This window comes from Frankliniella occidentalis, unplaced genomic scaffold, assembly GCF_000697945.3.
Source record: "Frankliniella occidentalis isolate FOCC.00 unplaced genomic scaffold, Focc_3.1 Scaffold17, whole genome shotgun sequence".
In the NCBI taxonomy this organism is placed as follows: domain Eukaryota; kingdom Metazoa; phylum Arthropoda; class Insecta; order Thysanoptera; family Thripidae; genus Frankliniella; species Frankliniella occidentalis.
In genome coordinates this window covers 999,183-1,010,925 of record NW_026267147.1, presented here as the reverse complement: position 1 = coordinate 1,010,925, position 11,743 = coordinate 999,183, and the positions used below count along the sequence as shown (strand labels likewise).

The 11,743-nt window shown below is 45.7% G+C and overlaps 2 protein-coding genes across 5 annotated transcripts in view; one reads left to right on the top strand and one right to left on the bottom strand.

The window, feature by feature from the left end:
- LOC113214930 (uncharacterized) overlaps positions 1 to 7,613 on the top strand; it is a 30,804-nt gene extending 23,191 nt beyond the window's left edge. For both annotated transcript variants that reach the window (XM_026434451.2, XM_026434449.2), the window contains exons 8-13: positions 4,214 to 4,334; positions 4,441 to 4,616; positions 4,707 to 4,937; positions 5,059 to 5,170; positions 5,257 to 5,356; positions 5,462 to 7,613. In XM_026434451.2, coding sequence (XP_026290236.1) covers positions 4,214 to 4,334; positions 4,441 to 4,616; positions 4,707 to 4,937; positions 5,059 to 5,170; positions 5,257 to 5,356; positions 5,462 to 5,564 — 843 coding nt within the window. In that variant the 3' untranslated portion in view covers positions 5,565 to 7,613. The remainder of the gene's footprint in view (positions 1 to 4,213; positions 4,335 to 4,440; positions 4,617 to 4,706; positions 4,938 to 5,058; positions 5,171 to 5,256; positions 5,357 to 5,461) is intronic.
- Positions 7,614 to 7,755: 142 nt separating this feature from the next.
- Positions 7,756 to 11,743, bottom strand: part of LOC113214931 (cAMP-dependent protein kinase catalytic subunit 3) — a 43,711-nt gene continuing 39,723 nt past the window's right edge. For all 3 annotated transcript variants that reach the window (XM_026434455.2, XM_026434454.2, XM_052264222.1), the window contains 7 exons: positions 11,347 to 11,515; positions 9,842 to 9,951; positions 9,595 to 9,748; positions 9,294 to 9,385; positions 9,009 to 9,190; positions 8,855 to 8,932; positions 7,756 to 8,768 (listed from right to left, as the gene is read on the bottom strand). In XM_026434455.2, the coding sequence (XP_026290240.1) occupies positions 8,643 to 8,768; positions 8,855 to 8,932; positions 9,009 to 9,190; positions 9,294 to 9,385; positions 9,595 to 9,748; positions 9,842 to 9,951; positions 11,347 to 11,515 (911 nt within the window). In that variant the 3' untranslated portion in view covers positions 7,756 to 8,642. The remainder of the gene's footprint in view (positions 8,769 to 8,854; positions 8,933 to 9,008; positions 9,191 to 9,293; positions 9,386 to 9,594; positions 9,749 to 9,841; positions 9,952 to 11,346; positions 11,516 to 11,743) is intronic.

Sequence of the window (11,743 nt, the reverse complement as noted above, 5' to 3'; positions counted from 1 at the left end):
AAAATGGTTTTATCGCTTAAAAATGATGATTGAAGTTGGTTTTATTATTGTTTACTACTTTCAGGGTAATTTTTCGTACTATTGTCTTTATTTGGTTATGTTTCTGAGGTAAAACGTCCAGTATTTCTCCCCAGCACGTAATTAGTTTGGTTTTAGTGCCATTTTAAGTTTTAAGTTAAGCTACTTTGACTTTCTAAAAATTTATAAAAATATGTTTCCTTCAAAGTTGATGCCTTGTCCTTCAAACACAAACGACTAAACCTCTATTAGTAGAAACAAACCTATGCCTCGGGAAACCAACTAATTCAATTTTACCGATGTAAGTAAAAAAAAATAAATTACCCGGTATTTTACCGTAAATTACATGCAATTTTACATGTAAAATTACCGGACTTAAAACCCTACCCGGGACGCCCATGATGCGCGAGCTGGACGCCCGCCTGGTCCGCCGCGACCCCGCGCTGCGCCGCCTCCTCGGCGCGCCCATGCTGCCCGACGTGGTGCGGGTCGTGGCGCACCGCCACGCACAGAGAAAGGTCAGTCAGGTTATGGGCCCCTGTTTCCCCTTTCGTGTGTCGGGTCGGGACACCCTACGCCTCCCCTGCCTCCCAACGTGTTATACCATTCGTTACTCGTTCATATTGCATGCGCTTGCATGCCGCCGCGGAGCGCGCCCGCACGGAGTGGCGTTGGGCTCGTCACTCTTCTGCCCCCCCCTTTTTTCCTCGCGCTACTGCATTTCCTCTCTGCTTCTCCTTCCCTCCCTCTCCTCGTCCCTCCCATCCTGCAATGCCCGGCGCGTGTACTCCACGATCCGGTTGTGCTTTCTCCACCTCGGCGTTACCACCCGTCCTCGCACGCTGCCGATGCTGCTCCGTTAACGTGACCGACACACACTCCCCTCCCGCCCCTCTCCTTTTGTTTCTCTCGCTCGATCCATCTGGCGTCAGTAAAGCTTCTGGACGCACCTCAATTCGTTCTATCACGGCAGGCAGGGAGCAGGGCACCGCACCCTCGCCCTCCTTCTCGCCGGCGTCCGCTTAACCCTTCGCCGGGGGGTGTCCAGCTGCTGGCTGCACCTGTAAGACACAGAACTGAGGGGGCTCGGCTCAATCCAAGGCGATATACTAACGAATGTAAAGGTCCCCGTCTCTTGTGTGTGGTCTAATAATATGACACAAAGGAAATGGGCGAACAATGCGGCGCGCCGGCGGCAAGGTCCGGGTCCGGGTGGAGGGAGTGCCTTGGAGATAGACAGGGGAAGGGGTGAAGGGCAAGTCGACAGTCTCCTTCTCCAGCGCATTCGCGCACCGCTCGCCATCCCCATGGGAAAATCTCATTGCATCCACGTGGAATCTAAGGTCAATTTCTATCTATCTACGTGATTACGTGATTTCTACGTCGAGTCGACGTGAATTACATAGTTTCACGTGTAATCAGCGTCGCATCTACGTGGATAGGGATACGTGGACGTCATTTGACATGGGGATGGGGATATGCCACAATTATTTCACTCAGCTCAGTGCTGCCGATCTGCCCGGCGCGCACTGCGGGCGCCCTCGGGGCCTGGTCCTGGTGGCCGGGATCAGCTTCCCTTGTTAGTACACTCCGCGCTGCTGCAAGCTGTGACGTAGCACCACGCCGGCGGCGGGCGGGGAGCGCGGCGGGGGCGCGGCGTGACGGCGGGGCGCACTCGTCTGTGACGAGAACTCCGGGAGGAACGCGGAGCGGGCGGGGGCCGCGGGGCCCCGGAGCGCGGCTCCCTGCGGCCTCAGTGCCCGCCACATCGCGGTCCTGGCTGGACGTCCAGCCTTGCGCGAGCGTTCTCGCGGCCAGCGTGAGCTCGTCGTGCTCGTTGTGATCGTCTCCCGCGGAGCAGCCCACCCGTGCGTGCGGCTTGGACCCTTCCCTCTACCTTGATTATACTAGTGTCGAGGAACGCCCGAGTTGTCCGGGAGTCGTGCCCGACGTACGGGGCCAGGAGCTGGGTGCTGCTGAACGCACGCGCAGCCGCGGAGTGGGGTGTCCACGGGCGCAGCGGGCGAGGCCCTATACACTCGTGGAGAAAACGGCAAAAATTGACGGGAAAGGAATCCTCCAATTTCCTCGCCTGTCGCTTGCACAATGCCCCGGTGTTGCTGCTCGCGCCGCTAGGGCCCGGGCGGCGTGGCGTGGCCGCGCGATTGGTCATGGCTCCAGCTGGGCTGTTCGGCGCCGCGGCTCGCTGGCACGGCGACGCACTGCCGCCCGCCCTCTGACGCGTGCCACCGCCATGGGCATGACTACCGCCCCCGGCGCCATGGGCCTCATGACGGAGGCCATGAGCGCGGGCCCCGCCAGCCTCGGCCACAGCCTCCCCACGCGGCGCCACTACAAGAAGGACACGCGCTTCCTGCTCGACCTGTACCACCTCACCTACGACGACCACGAGAGCCTGGACACGCTGGACGACCTCAGTACCGTGGGTTTACTTTCCTCTTCTAGACCCGTCGGAGATGGGAGCAGCCGCGGGGAGCACTGCGATGCTGTTCAAAACACGCGCGTTTTTGAAGGGGTGGCGGTGGGAAGGAAAGTGGGGTGGGGGTAGAGTTTTCTGTCTGGTGGGGTGGGGGATATACGACGATTGGCTTTTGTTCTCTCATCTGTGAAATGTTTATTGGCTGAGTGCCGATTAGGATCCGCAACCAGATTTAGATTAATCGAAACTAAAGGACACGAGGCCATCATTCGGGATCGCCCCATGAAGCTTTTCCATTGTTGACACTATCATAGACGAATTTTTTAAAAAATAAAACATGGTTTAGTCTATGTCCGTTGCCTTTTATTTGTATCAGCACTTAAGTCATATTGTGTTGTATCCTCTCTTTCGGCAATTTTTCCACTCTGAAATCTTTTATGTCAACGAAATGTGAGTTGTTCTTATATTTCGTAATGTTGACATCACTCCGCGAAAACTAATCGTTTGCCAAATGTTAAACGTCATATAAAACAAAATTTTTGAAAAACTGAACCCTCTACGTCCCAGGCGGAGCAAAGAAAACGAATTGGAAATGATATATGCGAATTTAAACGTCGATTTTACGGAAAACTAACTTTTTTATGATTGTCAAAATGTGAAGTATCATTTCATAATGTTTCTCAAACTGATTTAGTGAAGGCGTGTTCCAATGATAAAAAAAGTTTTCAGGAACAGAATCAGACCAGACGGACCATAACATTGCACCCAGACGCAAGAAATTGACTGACCAACATTCCTGACTTTCATTACATATCTTCATCATTGACAAGCACCGCGCGGCAAGAACACTAGAACTCTATTGTTCTTGCCGCGCGGAGCGCAACTTAGAAAATAACATCGATTCCACATTCACATTCAGATGCCGCACTACAGCCTTCTAAGTGCTTGAACTTCGGCTAGTGTTTGTCTCATAGTGGTCATGTCTATACGGGGATATTTTGTCTCTTCAGAAAGAAAATTTTGTATTTTGAGTCACATTCAAACGTGACATGTGAAATCCGTTTATGACCTGCAATCCTAAGACTGAATCATTTCCCTAAGTGCCATACAGAACTCTGGTTGTCTTTATTCTCACACACATGTGTGAATCATAACCTTTTAATTTTTCTTCCCTTTTTTATGTTTTTGTATGAAAACCGTCCATCTATTAAATATTATTATCACTGTCATATCTCGTGCCATCACAAATTTTAAAAAAATATTCTTGCTGCCATGTTTGAAAATATATTTACGAATATTAAATCTCAATCCTCTAAAATGAGTACCTCTCTATCTATTGATAATTTAAAAGAGCATACAGCTCGTCTTGCTGAGTCCATCGATGTTTTAAAGTCCAGAGTTCAATTAGGATCGAGTCGGGTTGGAGCTTACCTCTTGTCTCAAAAGGATGTTGATGTGGAGCCTGTTCGATCTGAAGAGACCTATGTTCATCTTGAGGATGTAAAAGATCCCCAAATGACTCGTTGGTTGTCCCCGGGACCTGTAGATGAAGATGAGGACAACATTGTTGATCGATTCATTCGTGTTATTACTATTGATGATGAGGAAAATGCCTGTTTGATCCAAAGCAATCCACCCCCAATGCATCATAGAAGAAGAGTGAGATCTATGTGTTTGAGCGCAGATGTATACTATGACTGACTGTCCAAACTGTAAACATTGTTATTGAAAAATGTTTCTTTTGTGTTTTTGCAGAGGCGCAATGATAGAGAAGAAATTCGCCGTCGCTTGGCTATGGGATCTGAGGATGCAGATTATTACAGCAATGACCAAAGGCCTGGGAAGAAACCAAGTCTACAAGCACGACTTCAAAGTGGTAAGTACCAAGTTTATTTAATTCTGAAGTGAACCTAAAAAAAATAATCAAATCCATTCATCAATTGTAATGTTAACTTACTGTTATGATTTTCTTTCATTATTAGGGATGAATCTTCAAATCTGTTTTATGAATGAGACCCTGTCTGATACGGAGTCTCCAGGCTCAGAGAGTGAAAATCCATCATCAGGTCCCTCAGGGCTTGCAGTAGCTGCAAAAGCTTCATCACCTAAAACTGAGTCTGCCTCTGAGAGGTTACCTGGGGGAAGTCTATCGTCAAAGGTATTGTTGTAACAATAAATTGTGATCTCTATCTGTTCTGTTAGGTAAATACCAACATTGGCGTTACTAATTCTAATTTAATTTTCTCAGCCTGCAAGACCTCTTTCATTGCCTCTTCGGCTTGATGCCAATCATGAGTGGAGAGAGCATTCATCATTGATGACAGAAGCAGACTTTTTGGCTCGACAAGCTCAGCTCCAAACAGAGGCTCGAATGGCCTTGGCTCAAGCCAAAGATATGGCACACATGCAAATGGAGATAGAACGACAGCGTCAAAATGCTTCTCCAATTACAGAGATGGTACGCCACACTCTGCAAAAGGTACAAAGACCTCATTTCAACAAGTACTTTTACCATTGGTACTAAGTACCATTTACATCCTGCGAATATGATGACATTAAAAGATTTCTCTAATTTCTTGGAAATTGCTGATTTTTTCTAGGTTGGTGTTTCATTTCCTGAAGACAGGCGGAGACTGAGCCGTCAAATTCTGACAGAAATGAACGTTGCCCAGCTTCAAGTTATTGTTAATGATCTCCACACACAAATTGAATGTAAGTGCATATTAACATTTAATGTTTCAACTACAATGGAAGCATCATTTTCATGTCTGTTTTTTTCTCTTTTCTGGAAACATTAGATTTGAATGAGAGTTTAGTTCGGTTTCTTATGGAACGAGATGATCTTCACATGGAGCAAGATTCAATGCTGGTTGACATTGAAGACCTAACCAGATATCTGTAAGTTTAAAGGAAAACAATACTGGTTTGACTGTGTCTTACAAAAGAACTGCACATACTGACATTTTCTTTTCTTTTTTCTCCTTTCTCTATCCCTATTTTAAGTGGTGCTAAGGAACAGTCCAGCAAAGCAGGGCCAAATCTTAACAACAATCTCATTAAATCCAATGGGACAAGTGGAGGGGGAAGAATGAACAGTAAAAAGTGATTCCTTTCAACAAATATGTGTGCCATGACGTGTTGATGCAGAAGAGCTCATTCTCAGTTCAGTCATCTATCAAATGTTGTATGGTGCTTGTGATATTTACACCTGCACCAGTGATCCAAGACAAACTATTCAATAATGATAATATATTAGGTGTACTTATGCTTAGGTCAAGCACATCAGCAGATAAAATAAAAATGTATGTGTAGATTTTTTTGACGATACGACAGCTTTGGTTCATCATGCTAAACCATCATTTCAATTGGATGAATCCAACTTGTTGAAGTTCTCCCGATATGTTTATGATTCCTGCCATGTGTTTGTTGCAAAGGTTTATGTATATCTTGTGGCTTTTGTACTGAGATGCGCTTTTGCAAATTCTTTATTTAGGGCAATGAAGAAGCATATTAATTAATCTATGACACTGTTTATCATGAAGTTCCACTTTTATGAAATGATTAATATTTTATTTGTTAAATGTTACATTAATTAGAATAGTGAATCATGTTGAGAAAATGCCCTTGGCTATGTATGCATATTCTCAACAATACTTTTTGGAAAATAGTTTTTAAAAAATGCTAAGGGAAGATGTTTTGACCAACTAAAGACTTTTCATGGCGAGTGGTATATGAACTTTTGAACTGAAAATTTGTTATTTGCTGAGTATAGGCCAATGAGCTTCAGTTTCTTTTTTCTCAAAATTTTAATCCTCGACATCTGTCACTGTTTGAAAGGATATTGGTGCTGTTTTTCTCTAAAATATGACAATACAGTACTAGTATCTCTGATGATCAGAAATACACTGTTCTCTTTGTGGCTTCTTTATACATTTGCCAACCACCCTTCTGATCATTTAAAGGTTTAGGTCTGCAGCTAGGAATTGAATGTAATAATGTAGATATTTGAGTTATGCTGTCACAAACTTGTCAGAAAAAGGCTTAGCCTACAATTCCTTTATTCATTTATCAACATGTATGCTAATATTTTCTTAACAAAACTCCTTGCAATTTTGTGCAGCTTAATGTGATCTACCTTAATGTTTAAAAACAATTATTGTAGATGCCAAAAGAAATTTTCTTAGTCCAGTATTACAGTATTGTAATTTCTGTTTTTTTTTCTACTTTGCAAGCCTTGTCGGCGAAATTCCCAGTTTTTTCTCTGTCAGCATGGCAACTCATTGTTTATTTATTACCATTTGTGATATTTTCTTTTAAAGTCCTTTTGCATTTCTGTTTATTCTTGTGAAGTAGAGGATTAGTTGATTGAATGAACTTGAACATACATACTATGTGATCAACTTCAAGTATACAGGATTTTAATTTTGACTTTTCAGTTCCTAAAAATAATAGCTTTTTCATCACCACTCTGCAATATTCATATTTTACCATGAGTGTTGTTAAACATCCTAAGCTGTAAGTGTTTTAAGTGTTTCACTATGTTTCAAATGGAGAAAAACATGAATTTGAAGGGTTTTTAAGATTGCTAAACTGACTATGTGTTGAGGACTGATTTTGTTGGCATATATTATCAGATGTTTTAAATTATTACTAATCCTGCACTCATGTGCCCCCATGACAAATGGAAACTGTTTTAAAGCAATGAATAATTCCTAGTAGTCACCATGCTCCTTGCTATGCATGTGTTTTCCTAATAATGCCTGACAATCATGGGTGAAAACTATGTGAATGTGAATTAACTGCTCATTTTTCATTTTGTTTGGATGTAATGAAAGTGTAGGTTCTTCTCTCTGGTCAAAATTCTTGTTTCTGATTAAGTTGTTTATCCCCCTTTTTGGTGGATTACACTTTGTTGACTACTTGCAGTTAAGATCACATTCCTTTTAAAAAGAAATATAACTATGAATGTTATCCAATTACTTGTACCTTTTTGTACAAAGTGTAAATACATTTTTACACTTTGAAGCATTCCTGGTGTTTTCCTGTGAGAAGCAAGTTGCAGTATTCTGCTGTTCCGTTTCTTTTATTTGCGTTTCTGTCTTGGTTTCATGCAATTTTCCTAAATAAAGAGAGGCACAGCTTGAACTGAAAATTATTCATAGCTTTCTTGTCCTTCTAGTTGTCTTGTCGTTTACATTTAGCTTACCATCTTGAATCTGTTGAGCAATTGTGAAGACAAGGAATGAATTTTATCATGTATTGGGATTATTAAGGCGGGACCCATTAATGGATGTTGATTATTCTTTTAAATTATATTTAGAACTTATGTACAATTCAGCAATTTATAAATTATATGAACATGTTGACTTACTTACAAGTGAGAAGTGACTTACTATTCATTAATGTTTAGCAGCTAGAGGTTCTATTGCAAAGATCATGTGATGCAACATTCCTATTTCAAAATATTGTCTGCAGCATCACTTGTTTTCCACAAATTATTAAGTGAAAATACTTTCTACTTAACACTGCTTCTCCCTCGAGCTGGGGCATTCACGCTTAGTTTACTTTAGATAATTTATAGGAGAGCTGTAATTTATTGTAAACTTAGAATGCCTCAACAGCTACTGAAGCTTTTAGTGCTAAAATTATCACACAACTGTCAATACTTTTAAATTTGAATTCTGCTATTCTTTCTATAAATTATTTGCATCTTTAATATCACATAAAAGTTGTCATAATAGAGAGGATGGATTTGGTTGACAAACCATGCATATAGGCACAGTATAAAAGAATACACTCCAATCGACAATTGAGTCAATATCAAGCTGGTCATTCCCTTACTGGATGCTTAGAGGTTTTCAGTTCTTTCAACCATCTCGAATACTGGTTCCAGCCAGCATTATGTTCTGCTTCTTATTGACTAAAAGAAAAAGCAATTAGAAATTGTCTCTTGACAACGCATTCGCACAATCACATATTCACAATTTTAACGCAGATTATTCAGGAGGTACAATTAGTCCCCGTCCCATGTATTTGAACTGGTTTTCAATCAAACGTCGTGGCAGGTAATTTTCCAGTTTCAGCCCTGCATCACAGTCCAGGAGTCACCCGCACGCCACACCGACCGGAGTTGTCATGCTGCAGCACGACGGCAGCACAGCAACAGAACAGCCCTCACGGTTGTTTAAAAATCCTCAAACAGCTTCCTTTCCGTGTCTCCCACGACGGGGGCGTTTTTCCAGTCCGCCTCGGGATACTCGTCGAAGTTGCGCGTGTCGCCGTCGTAGCTCACGCGAGGGACGATGGGCGGCTGTGGGACAGAGACTCGACGTTAATCTCTACCCTGGAGCTGGACATCAGAATCAGACAGCATCACTCGCGCTCCCCAACACTCACCTTGAGTTTTCTGTGGAAGACGTCCACCCAGTCGATACCTTTGAACCACCTGTGCCTCTTGACGTCCTCTGCGCCATTCTGGATAACATGCGTCGGAGAAGCTTTAGTCTTAGCTGGAAACCGCCAAAGTGAAGCCGGCGCGCGAAGTTCGTACCTTCATGTTGCCGAGACGCTTGGTCCTATCCTGGACCAGCAGCTTCTTGACGAGGTCCTTGGCCACCGGGTCCAGCTGCCGCGGCCACTCGATCTTGCCGGCGAGGATCTTTTCGTAGATCCCGAAGGGGTTGTCGTCAAAGAAAGGTGGGTAGCCGGCCAGCATCTCGTAGACTAGAACACCTGCAACGAGCAAAAGCGCCGCCAAGCGCGCCTGTCAGTGGCGAGAGCGCCCCGGCGGTAGGCAACCCTTTCCGCAGCTCGCCCACTCCTCCCTCCCACTCACCCAGCGCCCACCAGTCCACAGCCTTGTTGTGGCCCTTGGATTGGATGATTTCCGGGGCGAGGTACTCGGGCGTGCCGCACAGAGTCCACGTCCTGAAACGAGATACGGCGGGGCGAAAGGTAAGGCAGCGCCGCAGATGAAAATGAAACAAAAAGTCGAAAAAGGAAACTGGCGTTCCGGAGCCTCCGGGAACTTCACTCCACTCTGTCTAATGGAGGCCCCACCCCACAATGGTGACCCGTCGCACCCGCCGGGTCGCCCATTGTGAAGCCACCTTTACCGTGCTGACCGGCGGTATTACCTGTCGGTGAGTTTCTTGGCGAAGCCGAAGTCGGTAATTTTGAGATGTCCGTCCCTGTCCAGCAGAAGGTTCTCTGGTTTCAGGTCCCGGTACACGACGTTCTGCTGGTGCAGGTACTCCAGCGCCAGTACGATTTCAGCCGTGTAGAAGTTTCCTTTTAAGGACAACCCGAAATTTTCGATTTACTATGCAAACAGTTTTTGAGTCAATTTTTGCTGATTTTTGAATGCTGGTTTGTCACACTTACCCGTACTATTACTAAACCTCCCTGCGTTCCTGAGGTAACTGAAGAGCTCCCCTCCGCAGACGTAGTCGAAGAGCATATACAGGTAGCTCTGGTCATGCCAGTGCCACCGGCTGCAATCACACACACGACACACATGTGAGAATCATTGGCGTTCCCTGACGAAAGGTGATACAATTGCTCTCCCATGGGCGCAAGGGGTGTACTTTTGTAACATTTTTGTGTACGGTTTCCCTATTTGTCATTACTATTACTAACAGTTGTTTGTAGTAATTTTTAGTCAGTAAAGGGCGTGAAGGGATATCCCAGCGAGAGATGGTGTTTCGAATCGACGTCGACTTTGCCTCGATCGATGACGATCGACCATTTATCAATATCGCATTTCTCACTGGGATATAGACAAGAGAGCGATTGGAGAGCTCACGGTGAGATTACCGGAAGCGCCTTCTAGAGCGCTTTCTTAACCGCTCAAAAACAGGGTGAGGGGTGGTGGAAACGTTCTGAGAACGTTCTTCAAGTGAGCTCTCTAATCGCACCCTCGGTTCTTAAAGACTGCCGCGCCGGCTCAAATCACACCACTAGCGCCACTCTGCGCTGCGGCCGCTCGGCGCAACTCGGAGCGATTGGCAATCACAACACAACTGCTGCTGCCGCCGCCCGACGCCGCCGCCGTAGGCTGCAGTGTTGTGGTTGTGCTTGCGGAGCAAGACCAAGTCCTTCAACTTCAACTTCAATGAGGGTTAGGACGTAGCGCGTGGAAACATAACAAAGCGAGCATTTCTTCACCACCCAGAAAAGGTGTATCAACACAATAACTAATGGCAGTGCTGTGTGGAATTTATGGTATGATGCATCCAGTGTTTATGTTCCTCACGGACCCTCCCACACACGCTGCTGCGAAGACCTGATGGTGGATTTAGTCTCGTCTGACCCGTGGCCTCACGGTGAGGCGGCCTCCAGGGATGGAAACGGTAGTGAAATTATATTATTTCCTTTTTGGCTCCTGTTCAAAAGCTATGGGCCTTGATGAACTTTCGACACCGTGCCCCCAAAGGTTAAAAAAGGCTTTATCCCAGCCAAACGGAGTTGCCCACAATATTTGCTTTTCTGGGGAGATGTGTCCACTTTTTCGCAAGAAATTATTATAGGGTGCCGGTAATTTCTACTCTACCTATGCACGGTGTCGAAAGTTCATGAAGTCGCATAGCTTTTGAACAGGAGCCAAAAAGGCGATAATATGATTTCATTACCATTTCCATCCCTGGGCCTCACTAAGGCCGCAGGCCGCTGGTCTCAGTCAGTAGTTTTATTCAGCCAATCACAGTCCTCAAAACCTCTGAGGCCAGCGATCTCAGTGAGGCCGCCTCACCGTGAGGCCACACGGGTCACACGAGACTGAATCCACCATGAGACCTACGGACCTACCGCACTCCCCCGCCCTCCCTCCATTTTCCCTGATCTGTCACCAACTACGGGCACGACCCATATACATCGACTCGTGCACTCACAGGTTGACGATGAAGGGGTGCCTGATTTCTGCCAGGATGTTCTTCTCGTTCTTGACGTGCTCCACCTGCTTGAGCCTGATGACGTCGCCAATGGCCAGGATCTTCATGGCGCCGTACTCAAGCGTCGACTTGTCCCGGCAGAGGCAGACGCGCCCGAAGGTGCCGGTGCCTGCAACAAGTGAAATATGGTAAGTGTAAAGTAGCCCTCTCTCTTGTCTGAAAACTAGAGTACGGTGTAAAGCAGCCCCTCTTGCTAGAAAACTAGAGCACGCCGCTCCGCTCGGCCTGGCGGACGGAGCGCACAGGACGCACAGAATGACAGTTTTATCCCCCAAACGCCATGTCGCAAGACGCTCCCACGCCCCGCCCCCTCTTCCGCGGTTTTCGGCAGCCCCCC